The 18,785-nt window shown below is 36.9% G+C and overlaps 1 protein-coding gene across 1 annotated transcript; it reads left to right on the forward strand.

The window, feature by feature from the left end:
* Window positions 1–636: 636 nt before the first annotated feature.
* nr1h3 (nuclear receptor subfamily 1, group H, member 3) lies at window positions 637–18,550 on the forward strand. Its single transcript, XM_077563661.1, has 11 exons — window positions 637–801; window positions 3,894–4,088; window positions 6,865–6,945; window positions 7,138–7,374; window positions 8,803–9,069; window positions 9,178–9,383; window positions 11,626–11,805; window positions 12,103–12,202; window positions 14,118–14,231; window positions 14,347–14,441; window positions 15,929–18,550. Exons 3-11 carry the CDS (start codon window positions 6,903–6,905, stop codon window positions 16,073–16,075), a joined length of 1,389 nt encoding a protein of 462 aa, XP_077419787.1. The 5' UTR covers window positions 637–801; window positions 3,894–4,088; window positions 6,865–6,902; the 3' UTR covers window positions 16,076–18,550.
* The last annotated feature ends 235 nt before the right edge of the window (window positions 18,551–18,785 follow it).

Raw genomic sequence — 18,785 nt, forward strand, 5'->3', positions numbered from 1 at the left:
GTTGATCAGCAGCTGCGTGAGTGTGGGCGGTGTCCTCTCAACTGGACGAAGATGTTGAAGCCTTGCAAAACCTCCTGATCTTAACCTACAACATGGCAGGCAAACAAATACTCTACCATGACTGAAAAGTCTATACTGTATATGTATATGGGAAATTGCTAATTGTTTCAAGAAACAGTGAAGACAGATGGATTTGTATCGTAGGCTATAATGTACAGCAGGTTTAAAACATTTGATGTATTATTTATTCATTTTTAAGTGGGATCCATTAACTGGTATATGACATTTTACTAAATTAGAGTATTGAGCAAATTATTATTACAGTAGTTCAATTCACAGAATAAAACTCATGTATACACATTTATTAAACACAGAAAACTACATTTTAGAAGGCCAAATCCTAACTAATGTCCATATTGCAAATGCTTTTGATTGTTTATGTGATATTGTCAATATGGCTTTTACGTGATAATTATCATTACATTAGGAGTTTTATAGGTTTCACTTTTTGAATTGAACTCCTTAATTACGATTTCCACGATATTCAAATATTTTCAGATTAGTTGTTTTCATACGAACAGGTGTTGAAGCATGTGTTCTCTGTTGTTGTACCCGTTGAATATGAACGAGTTTTCTGCACTTCCTGTGTCGGCTCCGGGGCCTCTGCTGCATCATATGATGCAACTACGATGTTTAGCTAGCATGCTAACTAGCTCGCTTCGGTTGTCAAAACCGCTGTCAGTAGACATAAACGTCCAGCGCAACCTCAGTAAAATAGGCCACAGATTCGCAAACTAACAGGCAAGTTTACAAATTTCCGCTTGAATCGGGTTTGTCGTATTGGGAGCACGAAGTTAAAGGTGTTACAAGAGAGTTAATTTCGAATGCGGCTCGCTAATGTAGATGTTGGCGTTGGTTAGATTACCCATCAAACAAAACTCGCTCGCTTTGTGTATCTCATTTAGACAAATAATCGAGCGTTTTAAGGCCAGTGTCACAATTCTTTATAGCGCCTATGACAGTCATTATATTTGTCAGCATTTAGTTGCGCTACATTTAAAGCTAACGCCCATACAGTGTTTTTGTTTACTGTTATGACTTCTTGTTAACTTTGCTAGAGTTGTCAACATGTGGTCGCACTAAGATCGACACGTTGTATGGGAATATTATAGCATTGTCTAGCTCTTCAAAACACGTACAACTTAGTCGGAGTTTTGTCAGGTAACTACTGTATTTACCAAGGCCTACGCTCACTCTGCACGGTTACCTCTGCGCAATTGCGAAATAGCGCTTATGTTCCAAACAATATATTGTCTAAGAGGCTGTAGGATAACTGTTAAATCAACTTATAACTGCAGCACAATCGAGCGACAGTCTTGTCTTAAATTGGACCCAAAATGCTTTGGTCCGTTTAAGTTTGAATCAGTTTGGTCCTTATAAGAATTTGCACCTGCTAAATTGAATAATATGGAAGCAATACGTCTCCCCATATTGAAAAGATTTGCGGAGTTATTTTTTCCGTAAAACTTTTGTAATTACTCACACAGGCAAGTATTATGTTGATTTTTGACCCCGAACAGTCAGGCACAACAAATAATGTAAAATTTGGGTCAAGACAGATACGTTGCTATACAATAATAAACAGAACAGAAACAGAGCCAGGTCACTGTCAAATGAATCACCTTGGCTTGCCATTCAGTACGTTTTTTTGTACAAATGTATTAAAATGATGTAATTTGTTATGTAAATTGTGTATAATTATGTCTATCAGTACTGCATTTGGAATTTAACTTTATACACCAACGCCACAGTAGATTTAATAAAAACAAATATTAACTGTTAACGTATAGCTTTAATTCAATAAAAAATATATATATATATCAAAGTGGATGGTTACATATCTACATTTTATATTATTTTTGCATACTCAAAATTATCCAGTAATATTCTCTCACATAAAAGGTTTGTCTGTTGGCCAGGTTGCAGTCCTTGTGATTGTCCAAATTCTGGCCTGCACCTCTGGTCTGAACTGACTGCACAGCCATTTTTTATTTCGTACCTATTTGTGTTTGTACTAGTTTGTCACTTGAAGCATAATGTCACAATTCCCTAAAACTGCTATATTCATTTAGATAGTGAATCATCATCCAGAAATATTTGAAGTTATTATTTTGTTTGTTACTCAAGCCTCTGTTTCTGGTCAGAGAAGTGAAAACGTTTTAGGAGTGTGTGAAATGGTGTGTAAGAACGATGCACTTCTTCTTCCAGGCATATTTGTGGGAACTTTGACTATTTTGTTGACAGCCCCTCCCTGTGAAAGCCCTGATTCTTTGCTTTCGCACCAAGATGTTGCTGAGTATGGTTGTCCACTTTTGCTTCATCAAAGGGTGTGCCAGCCAAAACCATAAAAAAATAGCAATACTGTAATTTTCTTTTGCAGACTTACACTTTTTTCACAGAGTCATTGATAGTTCCGGAGCATCCTCGATTTTCAAAGCAAAATTAGTATAGCAGCTAATGTCAAAAAACACTGATTGACTTGTGATGCTGGTTGACCTGACACCCCCCCCCCCCTTACAGATTGCAGAAAAAAAGTGTTACAAAATGCCAAATGTATGCACATAATGCTTTGACGGCGATTAAAATTGGGCTTTTACGGTGAGTGCTAATATTTGAGATGCCAAGTAATTTTTTCCTGTGCGACAATTCTTCTTAATGTATATTTTAAATTCTGAAAATAAGTGAAGTGAATATTTGCTTTACAAGTTGACTTAGTATGCGTATGCGCCCCTAAATTGTGTACGGGTGCCTCTAAAATTTTAGTTTGTGCTCCTAGTGAAAAAAAGTTAGTCTGTATCCTGCAAAATTAAGTTAAAGAGCTTTCAGGCGTTTTAACTTTTGAGGTTCCGCATTATGTAATTTAAAAGATGTAGTAGTTGGCAATGCATAAAGTGAAAGGATATGTTGTTTTTGTACACATTTGCGGGTTGTTTTATCTCTGTTTGGCCCAATTTACTTAGTGATGAGACAACACCCTACTCAAAATACCTCTGCCATTTTGACATTGTTAATTGTGTTCAGAAAATGCAGAAATCTCTTTGAATAAAACATTACAATTGTGATAAAAAATACTTTATGTTAACTCCAGGATATAAAATTTGGACATGGTTTAAATATTTGCAGTTGATACAAGTGCTAAAATAATCTGACAGTTACCCCCCAAAAACAACTGCCAATGAACACTGGTGGATTGGATATAATGCTCCAGTATTTGAAACTAAAAATCTGTTATTTGTGGTTGTAGTGACTAGAGTAGATTACAATAATGTCATGTTTGACATTTAATCCAGTCTGTCTTTTATTTCTTTCATTTTTAAATGCTTAATTCCCAGCACTCAATGAAAACAAAAGGTGACTGACCGATAAGATGTAGTGGACATTGGACTTGAACAGAAAAATCAGGGTGGGGATGACATAAGGTCACGGCAGTAGAAAGGTTTTTATAAGCAAAAACAAGGGTTTTTCCAATGATCTTCATTTATTTTTTAACATAGGTATTGTGCATGAACTATCAATATTTTAAAATGTATCACATCCAAGTGAGGTTAGTTGTTGTGAGAGTTAGCACTGTCAGACATTTTATGAGCGAACCGGCTTTCACGCAGGTGAGCTTTGTTTTCGTGTGTCAGTGGAACTCATTTCGCTGTGAGCGGGTTCGTGGGGGTGCTCATCATTTGTTGTCTACTATGTTGTGTGTCTTTGTAAAATAAGCTGCTCGAACAGGAAAGGACTGGAGCACTGCTGGGGATTGAAGAGCTGTGCAAGTGACCAATAGTGACCTCTTGTGTTCCCTCCCCCTTCTTTTACCCTGTTTTCCCTCTTGTCTCCCACAGAGCTGTGGAGGAAGGAACTCATCTTCACCCCTTCTCTTACCAAGACAGCAAACTTGGGCCCAATAAGTCACAAAGTATTGGCACCCTCAAGCCTCATCAGTCAACCAGCTCCTCCATTGGCACAATGATATTGGCAGACTGAGACCATGATGGACTAGCATGCATGAGGCGAGAAATAAGATATCAGCATCAGAGGTAAGCTTAGTCTGGAGCCATTGCTAACTTAAGCAAAAAGTGTTGTGATTGTCAAAATGTACACTTTCTTTTTTTTCCTACAAAATCACAGTTTGATGTATTGCTACAATTTACTAGACGCTTAAATTGATAGTTGTTGATGCTATTTTGTCCGAATGGTAAACTCGAATACTTTATGAATGAAGAGGTTCACAGCACAATTTGCATGCTTACTTTTACTTTAATCATGGCTGTAAAGGTATTCTGCTTTCTGGCGTCACTGGTAAATCATGTTGACATGTTTAATGTAAATATAAAATGAAAAATAAAAGCAGGTATTCATGCTTTAATCTAAATAATGACATTTTTGACTACCGGCAATTCTAATGTGGCCTATTGCTTATGAAGATTTGTTTAGTTTTGTGAATAGAAATGACAACAATGTTGACTTTTGTGAAGCCTTCAAGTGAATTCGAGCAGTATATATTTAAATGATTTTCTTTGACGTCATAGGCCCGTGAATTAAAAAAAAAAAAAGCAGTCTTGCATAATATGGATTTTAATTCAGCAAAAAGTTGTTTCCATTCCTCCAAATAAGACTGTCTATATTGTAATATTATTTCAAGATTGATTTGCATGTTAAAAACTGCCCTATTAGTGTAATTTTTGGAAGTGATAGAAATTAAGATGAACTGAACTCTTAAGGAGATTTTTCAGGTGTCTTTCTACCCAAATTATTTCATGTGAGGCCATCACGCAAATGTCGTAGATGCAGTTTATAATGTAATTCTTATCATAATATTTAAACATGTTTATAATTTAAGATACTTTAAACCCATATTCTTATAAGCTTGGTTCAGCAAAGCAAAGATCATGTCTGGGTCTGCTGGTTTCCTGACAACATCTACACGCGGCACATGACCAACTTTCATTTCTGCTTTTCTGCATGTCTTTTTATAATTGTGGTCAAAGATTATATAAAATTGGGTTGTGGTTAGTGTAGTGGTCCCTAGCCACCGGACAATTTGCATATAATATTATTGATATTTAATTTAATTTCTTTTTTTAGTAGCGGAAGACCCAACTCTTCTCACACAATCTTAGTGATCATCCCCCACCCCACCGCCTCTGGTGTCAAACAGTGACATCACATTTGTTTCCTTTCTTCTTGTGTAGGAGTCAATGTCGGTTGTCAAACTAGCTCATTAGTGCGTTATTGACCACAACTGAGCTAGGTTGGTCAGCAAAATTCAACACCCCCCAAAAACATTCAAGAATAACAGAAAAAAACAAATGTAACTAGAATAAGTGAGATTTCTGCAGAAATTGCATGGGAATGCTAATAGCTGAATGCTAATAGATGATTGCTAAGATGAATGCTTATAAAGTAAATTGAAAGATAAATTATGTGAAAATTATTAATTGTAGTTGGAAAATATATGAATAAAAAGAACACTTGAACCCGGAAGGCGGCAATTTTTGAAGTTGAAATTTATATGGAAAAGTGTCATCTGAAAGTACCCTCCATTCATTTAGATGGAAGTGAAACTAATGATATCCAATTGAAAAATGCAAAAAATAAAATAAAATCACTCAATAGCGCCCCCTAGGCATGCAGTACCCTCTATTCATTTAGATAAAAAAAGTAAAACTAATGATATCCAATTGAAAAATGCAAAAAAAATAAAAAATAAAAAATACTCAATAGCGCCACCTAGGCATGCAGTACTCTCCATTCATTTGGATGGAAAAGTGGAACTAATGATATTGATTCAATGTTGCAAAACGTTGCAAAGGTACTCACCAGTCGTTACGCACTCTCAAAAACTCTCATTATACTCTCAAACCGTTTTTCTTGTCGCAGAGAAATTTTGAACATGTTCAAAAGTTGATGGCGACAAGAAAACGATTTGAGAGTATAAAGAGAGTTTGAAAGTGTCGGGCAAGTGTCTTTGCAACACTGAAGGAAGCCTGCCAAAAAATTAACATTTGCTATGTGCGCACACCCTCGTAAGACTGCGCCGCTCAGTGAGATACGGGCTTTATAGTCTTATGTGGCTACATGGTAACTAGTAGGGGTGTGAATTGCAAAGTACCTGACGATTCCATCCGTACCACGATTCATGGGTCACGATTGGATTCGATACTGATTAATCCTGATACGAATCAGTAAGTCGATGATTGCGATTTACTAAAATTTAGAAAATGCTTATTTGTAAACTTGTACATATACACTGTACGATTATTTATTTATCTGAAACTGTGAGACACTATTTAACAAACAGGTTGCAATCTGCATTGAAATAAAATATTAAGGCTTAATGTTATATATAACATTGTTCCATGCTTTAAGTGTGAAGCCTAAGTAAGACGTTTTGTTGAATATTTACATAAAAAATGGATGTTCAAACATCGATTCGGCCGCATATTGAATCGATACAAGAATTGCACACTGTAATATCGCAATATATCGGCAAATCGATTATTATTTTTTTTAACACCCCTAGTAACTAGTATTTATAATGCGTTTCAATTTGGAAGTAGCTTGCTTGGCGATGGTGAAGACAACATAACCTTGCTGTTGACTGGAGAAATTTCACCTCATTGACAAAATTGTTAATCATGATGGAACTTCTTTTTATTTATTTATTTATTTTTATGACAAAGAGAATGAAAATGACTTAACTCATTGAGCAACTATCACAATACATTGTACTACCATCATCATTGAGTCTTGCCACCTTTTGCACCTCCTCTTTACTTGTTTATTTTTATATATATATTTTTTTTTACATAGGTACATAGATTTCGTTATGACAACCAGCTGTACAGAAGATGTCAGCGCTGCCTGTGACTGATGTCCCAGATGTTGGTCATGGTAAGATGTTTATCCTTAATTATTTGGCTAAGATCAAATGTCATCATGGTCTTTTTCAAAACATTCTAAACCTAATTTAACTGTATTATGCTAGACATGTAGTATGACGGTTCCCTAAATTGACAGGCTCAAACATAAAAATTAGTTATTTGATGTGTGGAAAAGTAGTGACAGTTTTGTCCCACTGGCCAGACGAGAGTAAAGTTTTCGACGGGGCTGCGGAGCTGCGACTTAATTGCATGGTGGAGGAGAGCAACTGCAGCACCACAATGAAGCAAGAAAGTCTACTATCTCTTGGTGACCTGTCCCAGCCAGATGACTTCCCTGCCACCCCTCATAATGGCCCTTCTGCCACTGGGATGAGCAGCCCTTTACCAGTTGAGCTGAGTGATACCAAGCCCGATGTCGGCGATACATCCAACGGCACAGGTGACTGATAACTTAAGAAAATAGTTCCACTATACGGATTTTATTTGTGTAGTCGATATTTGGTCAAGTTTGATTGTTTTGGACATTAATTTGAATTTAGAGCCTTTATCTTTTTTTTTTAATTGAATTGAATAGCTAACCTGTATTCGTACTGTGAAATGGGAGTGTCTAATATGTCATGTCACTGAAGTGTGAAATTAGTAATACGTTCTTCACAAAAGACTTACCTTTGTTTCATAGGGATTATTTAAAGGTGGCCGGCCTTACTTTATGATTAGGGGTGTCAGGTAATTAAAAATGTTAGTCGTAATTAATCGCATGACTTTAATAGTTAACTCATGATTAATCACAAATTTTATATTATAAATGTACAGTAAAAAAAAAAAAAAAATCCTAAGTTTTCATACTCTTGTTAACATAAAAGTGGGAAATATGGCTGCATCTTTTAGTCATTGATACAGTAATTTCATAATAATTTATAAAGTTGAGTTAAAATTAAAAACATTTTCTGTACTATAAAAAAATGAGCGTGATATTGATTTGTGTTGAGGTCACAAGCTGGCATAATTGCATTTTGTAAGTCTGTGACCGCTCAGTGTATTTTTCTTTTCATATTAAGAGCTTTCTAATCTTTAACATGAAGTAGCTTTTGAAATTCTGCACATTTCTAAAATTGTAAAATACAACTTGACCCCAGTCTCTCCAAATATATGCATTATTATTAAATTTATTGCTGCTAATTTTTGACGTGGAAATGTATGTATGTATGTATGAAATGCTGCATTGCGACTGGAATTCCCCCATTACTGGCTTTCCAGGTAAGGGGTGGTCATTAATCGTGTGTTTGAAAAATTTGTGGCGTTGCCGTTGAATAAACTTTAAATCAACTCAAAATTAACACACTAATTTTGACACCCCTAATTATAATCTTATCTTTTCCCCCATTTGTATTCATGTTAAAATGAGTCTGTGACCTGTTTTAAATGTGGCATCTGTGGTTTGTGGATTGGATGCAGTAGTAGTAGTCACTTCACTTAAACATTGTTTTTGCTAATGCAATGCAACAGAAAAAACATAAGTGTATCTGGTCTCATTCTTGTTTTTAAATATTGAGTTTGTTAATCGTACAGTGTGTGATCTTAGCAGAATCTGCGATGGCCGTGATCGGTTTCTCCTCCACCATGTATTTTGACACTGTTGATATCATATGTCCAATATACTGTTAAGTTTTAGAAGTCACAGCGACAGGCTCTGTGGCGTTCTGATTAGTGTCTTTTGTTATGACTATTGTCAGTTGAACCTAAGAGAAAGAGGGGTGAGTTTCTTTCTTTTCTGGAATTTTCAATTTCCCATAAAATAGATGTTTTGTTTGTTAAAATGACATTTAATTGCCTTAACACCTCTTTTTTGTATTTACATGTTGTGTAGATGGACAGCCAGTGAAGAGAAAGAAGGGTCCTGCCCCGAAGATGCTGGGAAATGAGGTGTGCAGTGTATGCGGTGACAAGGCCTCTGGATTCCATTACAATGTACTAAGCTGTGAGGGCTGCAAGGGCTTTTTTCGACGTAGTGTCATTAAAAGTGCCCAGTACTCCTGCAAGAACAATGGACGTTGTGAAATGGACATGTACATGCGACGCAAGTGCCAGCAGTGCCGCCTGCGCAAGTGCCGCGAGGCAGGCATGCTAGAGCAGTGTGAGTGTGTGAAATCTCACTGTATTGTGTATATTAGCAATGTAGTATAGTAGTTAGTCACTTTTTGACCTTGCATTAGTTGCAAACTCTGTCCCTTTTGGCACACAGGTGTGCTTTCTGAAGAGCAAATCCGTCTGAAGAAGATGAAGAAGCAGCATGATGAGGAAACGGCGCACTCGTCCACAGTGGTCACTCCCACTCCTCCACAGGAAGTCTCTTCACTGGATCCACAGCAGCAGGAAATGATTGAGAAGCTGGTGGCCATGCAGAAGCAATGCAACAAGAGATCCTTTCTTGATCGACCAAAAGTGACGGTAAGTTCATATCTCAGTATTTTATTGCAACAATGCCATTTGTTATTGTTTTGTTTCCTTAAGCTTCACTCACATCCCACCATACATGTTTCTATGTGGAGCGTATCGTGGAAAATTTGGAAAAATAGTGACACTTAGTTGCATGTTTTCATCGCTGTAGATGGTCACAGACTGGCTGTGGAGACAGACTGTTGGTTCTGCACATGCAAATTCATCAAATCTAATATGCGTATGGCACCCTACGCCTTTTGTATCAGCACGGTTAACAGGAGCTTTCATCTGACCGTAGAAGGGAATGGGTGACATGGTCGTCGTATGATTGGTGTGCCACAGGAGTCACACTCAAGTACTTCACATTTCGTACTATTTATGTGGCCTCCATGATAGAATTATGTCTCGCTATCGTGTTCTGGGGAACAACGTCCTATTAGCGTTTTAGAAGAGAAGACAGTGGCTGTCATTAAACCAATGCATCGACTAAGGGAGTTGGACCTCTCCCGGCAGATACTGCAAGACGAGAATAGGCACAAAGTGTTCTTTTGGTTTGCTTGTAATACATCATCATGTGCCAATCTTGTACATCACCAGTACAACTTGCCCTCCGAGCGGGGAAAACAACAAACAAACTTCCGGAATGGCTGCAAGACGTGGCTACTGTGACCTACAAGCTTAAATGTATATTAACATAGTAGTATATTTAGTATTTATAATACTGTATCAGTAATGTAATATGGTTGTTTTGGTTTTGACTTTTGAGATCTGCACAATGCATGTTCTTGAAGTAAAAATAAATAAAAATAAAATCATTTTATCTTTGCTAAAATACAACAGTGTATTAGGGCCACGTATAAATATATATTTTTAGAGGGCGGGGGCAATATTCTGAGAAGAAAACTGCAAATGTGGCAAATTTGCAAGAAAAAAACAGAAACGTACGAGAAATACACGTGGCGTAGCTATAGTCTAATCATGTGAGGATTTGTTGGTGATTAATGGGACACTGTTTAGAAAATGAAAAGGCAGGCTGGAGACTGATTCATTCTTAAATTTAAACTTTACTCGACATTGACCGCAGCTAGAGCGACAACACTTCCTGATCCCCTATCAGCTGACTAACACTAACCAATCAGATGCTAGTATACTTAAGATAAATGCTAGTGAATGACGGAGAGCAGCAGATTGGACACATCAATTTATATACTTGCACACAAAAAATACTAAAATGTATGAATGTGTAATAATTCTGTAAACAAATGTACAAGTAAATATACATTTTAGCAAATTAACTTAATAAATAAACTTTGATCGTACGGGTGTGGACCTTCACAAAGTGAGGCATCTGTCGCTGGCCAGTGGCCTTACACAACGCTTCAAAGAGCGAATCCTTAACATCATATGGTTAATCCGAGCGAAAAATACTGGCAGGGAATTTCTATAGTTTGGCAGCTCTACTAATGGATTATTTTTCCTTGCGTCAGGCAAGATACCTAAATGTGACAAGTACTCTTAAATCCAACTTTCCTCTGGGTTCACTGTGTATCGTGATTGCAGCTATGGGCTACCAAATTTTGCGACACCTGTTAATCCAAAACACTTATGTCAGATTGTGAGTGAGGCTTAACCTGATATGTGTCTCCAGTCTAAGAAAAAGTACCCCATCCTGGACGAGTAGTACTATTTCCACTTACAGTACAGTTTGTGACAATCAGTGGTACTTCAACTTTATGTATCTCAGTTGATTAAAATGTCATACTCTGAGCATCACACTGTTGCTGTCCAACCAAAATTTGAGCTGTAATACTGTATAAGGGGATGCCAAATTTTATGCTGAAGAAACAATGTATTATGTACAGTGGATCCCACTATTTGCGGTGGATAGGGACCGGATCAGCGAAAATTTGCATGCAATTTATGCTTGTTGACATGCATGTAGGGGTAGGAGGTAAATAATAATAGTAGTTATAATAATAGATTTTTTTTTTTTTAATCCCTCAAATTCTTGAAAAAAATAAAATCATAGGCATTCAATATGTATTTCCCATCAAAAAATGGGGAGAATGTGGGCGGGCAACCCAAAACCCAAGTAAACACCCCCAAAAAATTTAACTATTTTGAAATGAAAATACCTGAATCCGTGGGTGCCGTACCCCCGAATATGTGAGGTCCATTGTGTCAGCCTGGTGGGTGTGCAAATGACTAATCATTTGTGACTCTGTGTTTTAAAAAAACAAAACAACCACAGCCATGGCCGCAGAATCAGGATCTACAGAATCGAGAAGTGCGTCAGCAGCGTTTCGCCCACTTCACTGAGCTGGCGATCATGTCGGTCCAGGAAATTGTGGATTTTGCCAAGCAGCTTCCTGGATTTTTAGAGTTGACAAGAGAAGACCAGATTGCTCTATTGAAGACCTCAACCATAGAAGTTTGTCATATTTCTATTTTAGATTTGTTGTTGTGGCTCAAGTTATGAAATGTCTGTTTTGTTCGGTCTACAAAGCATTATTTTAAATCATCTCTTTGTTTCTCATACACAATTATAATCATTTGCTGATTTTAACAAACACATATGAAACACACTGCACTTCAAAACATACATAGGCTTTTATAGGATAGTAGTTGAGCTCAGTTATGCTATGAAATCTGTGTTATTCCCAATATATTAACTTTGTGTTTGTCTTCATTACAATAAGAAATTAACAATGATGTTTGTCTTCATCAGATTATGCTGCTGGAGACGTCTCGTCGATACAACCCTGCCATTGACAGCATTACATTTCTGAAGGATTTTAGCTATAATAAGGAGGATTTCGCAAAAGCAGGTACTTTTTAAATGGGTTGTTATGGACAATGAATGATTGCTAGTCTTTATGTCTATGATTTCATTCCCCTCATAAACAGTTCATAATGTAAGAAAAGTGCAAATAGCAATAGGTTCTAGTGTAAATTAAGCTATTACTTGAAAAGTATACAAATTAATAGACTTTTGTGTAACTTCGCTCAGACAGATGCTTCCCTCCAGAAATGTTAATATCATGCATATGTAATTGTAAGCAACGGTTCTTTTTATATATATATATATATATACAGTGCTGCTCAAAAGTTTGTGAACCTCTTGAGCAATTTGGACTTTCCAATTGTTTCAACCTGATTTTGTTGTTCAATCTGAACCATTACATTTTATATGAAATAACACGTGAAGGTGTATCAATTCAAAGCATTGTTCTTTTTTTAATCAATTGTTTAGTCAAAACTTAATTAAAAATAGGTTTTGGTCAATTCATGTAGGTGCAAAAGTAAGTGAACCCTGAGCATTGCTTAAAGTAAGCAGTCAAGTAGGATCAGGTAGGACAAATTGGTAGCTAAACTAACCACTGAAATGGACCAATTAAATGAGAGGTTTAGCAAAGAAATTGTGCATCACTGACTGAAACAGAGACAAAACCACATCACTTTAGTCTCACCCAGGTGAACCCATACAGGTGAGGTCAGTCATGCTGAGAGGAAGAGACGTCTCGGGAATTCAGGAAGTAGGTAGCGACAGCACATCTGTCTGGGGAAAGCTATAAAGTCATCTAAAAGAAATTGACCTTAATCATTCCACTGTGAAGCAGATCATCTGCAACTCGAGAACAACTAGAGAAAATTACTACAATCCTGCCTAAAAGTGGACGACCTTCTAAAATATCAGCAATAACCACAAGAAAAATGATAATTCAGGTAAAAAGACAACTCGAACATCACATCAAGGGATTTGCAGACCTTTTTTGCTGCATCTGGGACACGTGCATGCTTTAACAATCAGAAGAAAAGTCAATCGACAAGGCTTTCATGGAACGTTTGCTAGGTAGAAGTCTCTGCTCACAAAAAAGATCAAAGCTGCCCATCTCAACTTTGCAGAGATTACCTGGACAAACCAGCTTTTTGGAAGTCCCTTCTGTGGACAGATGAGTCCAAAATTAAACTGTTTGGTCACAACTAAAACAGTCATGTTTGGTGAAAAGTCAACACTGCATACCAGCAAAAGAACCTTCACCCTAGAGTGAAGCAGGGTGGTGAGAATGTTAAGTTCTGGGCTGGCTTTTCATCCTCAGGACCTGGACAACTCCACATAGTCCAGAGAATCATGAATTCAGAGGAATATTGTTAAATCCTAGGACATAACCTGAAGCCTTCCTTTGTGAAGTTACAGCCTGGTAGACGATGGATCATGCAACATGACAATAATCCAAATCATTCCAGCAATACAACCAAGGAATGTCTGAAGAACAACAAGATTCATGTTCTGGATGTGCCCAGTCTAAATCCTGACTTAAATTCTTTCAAAAATACTGTGGCGGGACACCCACCCAACCTCTCTTAATTGGCTGCATTTTGCAGGGAAGAGTGGCAAAAAATTCCCTAAAGTAGATGTGAAAAACTGATAAATCACTAAAGAAAGTGTTTGGATGAAGTTCTCATTGAAAAAGGAAGTGCAATGTCTGATTAAGTGAGAAGTTCACATACTTTTGCACCCATGAAATCTGATTTTTTTTCTTAAATCAACAACTTTTGCTCAAGAGTGAATGACAATATTATCATTCTTTTTGTTCAAGTCCATTATTATTAATGTCAGCATTGTAGATTGGGGTATGACTAAACATTTAATAAGGTTATTTTAATATTTCATACAAAAAATCTGACCATGCCTGCAGGCTGCAACTTGTATATCTCCATATATCCCCCTGTTCTCAACAGGCCTCCAGTTCGAGTTCATTAATCCCATATTTGAGTTTTCTAAAGGAATGAATGACCTGCAGCTGGACGAGGCTGAATACGCTCTGCTTATTGCCATCAACATATTTTCTGCAGGTCAGATTTCATCCTGTCTGGCAGACATTGTAAATCTTTAAGTTACTGAAAGGACATTGGATATGTTGTTGCCCTTTTGTTAAAGACATGTTTGTTGTGCTTTACAAATTTTTAGATCGTCCAAATGTGCAAGATCATGATCTTGTGGAGAGGCTGCAACAACCTTATGTTGACGCTTTGCGCTCTTACATCACGATAAAGAGACCAAATGTAAGTGCCCACTAGTTTATGTAACCTCTTCTCTTGTTACCCACAGTGTGTCAACATGACCTTGTTGTTGTCATCACAAGCACATTGGGTCATGACCGGGGTAACTTTTGGCTGCATTGGATGGATAAAATATTCTCTTACACATCAACATACTGTACCAAAAGACAAGCAATACAGTAAATTTTGCGGCGAAATTTTAAACATGTTCAAAATGTGATTGCGATGAGAAAAACGGTATGGGAAAGTGTGCAAGTGGCTTTGCCATGTTTTGCAACACTGAAAGAAGCCTGCCGAAAAAGCAACACTCGCTACTTGCGCACACCCTCGCAAGAAGCCTGCGCCGCTCAGTGAGATAAAGGTTTGAAGGCTCAGGTAACCACTGTCATGGCTCACCTGTTTTCTGGGTTTGGTCATGTGGCAGACACAAGCTGCGTCCATAGGTACTGTTATGTCATTTTTGGTCAACATCAAATGGCCAAAATGGCCGCCACTTGAGATGGATATAAAAGAGTGCATTTTGTTGCTTAGTTTGTATTCCACAAACATAAAATCAAAATACCGTGCATAGATAATATTATTGTAACACAATTTTTTACTCGACTTTCCCTTTAATGTTCTACCACAGTCCTATCAATTGTGGTAAAGTGCCTAACAATGTGATTAACAAGTGTATGATATAGTGGTAAATCTGAAAATTCTGCATCCTCTCTGGAGCTAATATGTCAATTTTTAATTGTTAGTTAGTTGGCCTATCACACACCTCACCCAAAAATTTTCAGAATTTGAGATACTGTATGCTATTAATGACTGTGTGTAAAGTACAGCTAACCGTTTTATGAGTTACATAATAGTAGGGATGTAACAATATCCAAACATCACGATATGATGTTATCAAGATATGAAGCTCACCATACGATAATTATCACGATATTGTGGGGAGGTTGGCAATATTAAAAAAGAAAAGAAAAAAAAAAGGTTACAATATATATTTTTAATTAGCTCATACAAAAAAAGTGCTTCGTACATAACAACAATGCATATAAACCACCTACAATCTCTAATACTAATAATCACTTAATATTGAGGCACTTCCTTGCTATTGTGTGCACACATTGAGTTCCTCCACATATTGACTCTGTTCACAACGATATTACGTTACCCTTCAACTGACGATTAGCGTGGATTTTAAACATAGACGGGCCAAAACATACCTTATGAAAATTAAACTGCACTAAAAAACTTGCCACCAGAGGGTGGTAGAACTGCACAAGTGGAAATCAACCTGACTTTTTTTAACAGATGTGCTGCTTTTAATATCGTGACATGACGCTGCTGATGACTTTGTGGCAGTTTTAATATCACGATATTGCCATTATCGTTACATCACTACATAATAGCTGAGTTCTTGGTTTTACACAAAGATTTTTGTTGGGATTTTGTTGACTTTTTTTGGTTGTAAAAGTGTGCCTTTTGATTAATTTTCTCAGGATCACTTGATGTTTCCACGCATGCTGATGAAGCTGGTGAGCCTTCGTACACTGAGCAGCGTGCACTCTGAACAGGTGTTTGCCCTTCGTCTTCAGGACAAGAAGCTCCCCCCGCTGCTCTCTGAAATATGGGATGTCACTGAATGACTGCAGTCTCAATATCACACTCCTTAGCGTGTTGAATCTTAAGACAGGCACGGCATCAGGCATGGCCTTGAACCGGTCTCATCTGCTCATGGACTACTTCCAGCATTGTGCTGTTGGGCTTTTTGTGGGAGTGTCTCAATGCCTTTTTGCTGTCAGACTCTGAAATGGTTTGTGTTCAGGAGGAGTTTTTTTTTCTCATTAGACCTGTTCTTCCTTTTTTATGGATGGAATGCGAGCTCATGGTTTTGAATTATTTTTCTGATTCAACGTGTTAAAAGTTGAGTGCAGTTCTATTATTTTCCATTCTGAATGCTCTTGGCATATAGCTGCTATTGCTTCATGTCATGATTCTTGCTTTGCTTTCAAATTAATTTATTCCGTAGTCTTGCCATAGGAGAATTGGAAACTTGGTTAGGCGTGACTTTCAGCTGCAGTTTACGTTGTTAGGTCATACTGCTGAATCCAGGTATGGAAAATGTTTTGAGGACGTACAGTGCAGAGAACAAAGTTGGTGTAGTTACTCAGGTAAACTAATGTGATTTAGAGGCATCCTTTTTTAGATCACTTGAGTGCCCAAAGGGATCGTTTTTATCAAGAATGATGCACACAAATTATTTATTTTCATAAGACATGTGTGGAGTGCACAAGTATCCACAAGATTGTACAAATAAATACTAACCCTTAATAATAGCAATCCATATACAGTAAGTGGTGTCGTCTAAGGGAACAAGGGTGTGGAAAAAGATCTCCCAATATGTTGGATGGGTGGTACTACTGCCTAAAATTAACTTTATGTTAACATCCTTATAAATGTAAAAACATAAGACATGTGTAGAATAAAGTTAAATTACCACTTCACACATCAAAAATGAGATATGCCACTTCCTTACAGAGGAACGCAACCGGCTTAAGACTTACTTTGAAATTTTATTCCACATACTTGAGAATAAGGTTGATGTACTAACACATTGTCAACACCTACTGGTAAGATCTTCATTAACCGTGTGACATGATAGCAGTGGCCAACAACCGGAATTTAGTTAGTTTAGAATGTTTAATAATGAAGAGATACTGACTTGCATGTATTTTGTTTCTCCAATGCAGTAAAGAATTGAAATTAAAATAAATAACAGCCTATACATTTAAACATTTGTTCATTTTTACATTATGAGTTCCACATGCTTCAGGAAACTGAGCGGGAGATCATCTCACTGCACTGTTGCAATAGTATATATTTTGTAATTTATTTTTACTTTGTTTTTTTTTGGGGGGGGGGGTTACCAAATGGTGACGTATGAGGTTTTGGCCCGACAACAGCAATACAGAGCTACAGTTCCTGGCGATTTTTAAATGATGGAACGTCTGTACAGATGGAAATGTTCAAGGAAGAAAAAAGAAAGACATTCATTTTTCACATAAGCACATAATGTATTGCACCACTTGCAGTAAAAGAGGCACTGTATTTCTCAAATGTAACAGGCAGGCCTGCTTTGGCTTTGTGATTAAGCCAATTAACATGATTTTTGAATGACTTTTTTGTTTGTTTTATAATGATCTCCTGGATGGTTAAAATGTGTTTATAGCTTTTTTTCCATAGACGTGTGCTTACATAGTGGGAAAAGCATAGATGTTTCAAATATTATAAATTAAAAAACAAACTGATGGCTATGCTTTATTCAGGTTCATAGGCAAACAGGCATCGTAATTCGATGTAATTTAGGTGGCTTAGTCAAATTTTCCATTTGCAGTAATGCACTTCACAAGCCGACTATGATAAAGATCTTAAATTGTATCTGTCCACTACTGAGGGGGGGGGGGGGGGGGGGTTTCTTGTGCTGCAAACCTAAACAAATCAAAAGAAATTAGCAGTACTACTTAACTAACATAACACTTGAAAGTGAAAGTATTCACTGTCGATTTAACCTCCTAGGATGTAATGGACATTTAATTGATATGTAAAACAAATCCTTGTATTAAATAAGCAAATGCTTGATTCAAGACAGTGGATAAGAATAGCTGAATTCCTGATGTCTTGGGTGTTAAAGTAGTCTTCAAGTTAGTCTGTGTGCTGTATGCACACATTGACCCAATTGTACGCACAAAAGCACGTCTGTTTGGCTAAAGTACTGACACTGCATAGCAAATTGTGTTGTTTAAAAATGTCATCTCTAATCTTGTAATGGTTCTTCTGTCTTCAAAAGATGTGGTTGTAAAGAGATATATATAGAATACATATACATACAGAGGGGTGCAAAAGTAGTTATGCAGCTACGTAAAGAGAAAACATGTAGAATGCTTAATTTTGCTTATGTAAAGTAAAAATCAACAGGAAAAAATACATCCATCATATATGTACAACTTTATACCTACTTTTGCACCTCCTGCATATACACAATTATATTTTAATACATGTAAAACCTGAGAATTGTCTGTTTTGTATGTAAATTAAATTAAAAGTGTAGTAAGAATCTGGAACTGAATCACATTTTTGGTATAGTAATCATACATTTCAAATTAATGAAGTACAGTATTGTCTTATATTATTAGGAAACCTTTCCATGTACTGTTACCTCTAAATTTTGTCTCGTACAGATACATATTGTGTCCAACACACTGAAGTGGACTAACCCCCCATAAAAACAATGACTTGATAATGCTGAGGTTTTTGCTTATTTTAACTCGAGACATTTGAAGGATCGATGGTAGGCCC

Source organism: Vanacampus margaritifer, chromosome 4 (genome assembly GCF_051991255.1).
Source record: "Vanacampus margaritifer isolate UIUO_Vmar chromosome 4, RoL_Vmar_1.0, whole genome shotgun sequence".
Classification (NCBI taxonomy): domain Eukaryota; kingdom Metazoa; phylum Chordata; class Actinopteri; order Syngnathiformes; family Syngnathidae; genus Vanacampus; species Vanacampus margaritifer.

Coding starts and splice junctions, on each gene's coding strand:
- nr1h3 (XM_077563661.1), top strand. CDS start 6,903: ATGTCAGCGCTGCCTGTGACTGATGTCCCAGATGTTGGTCATG. Junction 6,946..7,137: donor TGTCCCAGATGTTGGTCATG/GTAAGATGTTTA, acceptor CCCACTGGCCAG/ACGAGAGTAAAGTTTTCGAC. Junction 14,442..15,928: donor TCACGATAAAGAGACCAAAT/GTAAGTGCCCAC, acceptor TAATTTTCTCAG/GATCACTTGATGTTTCCACG.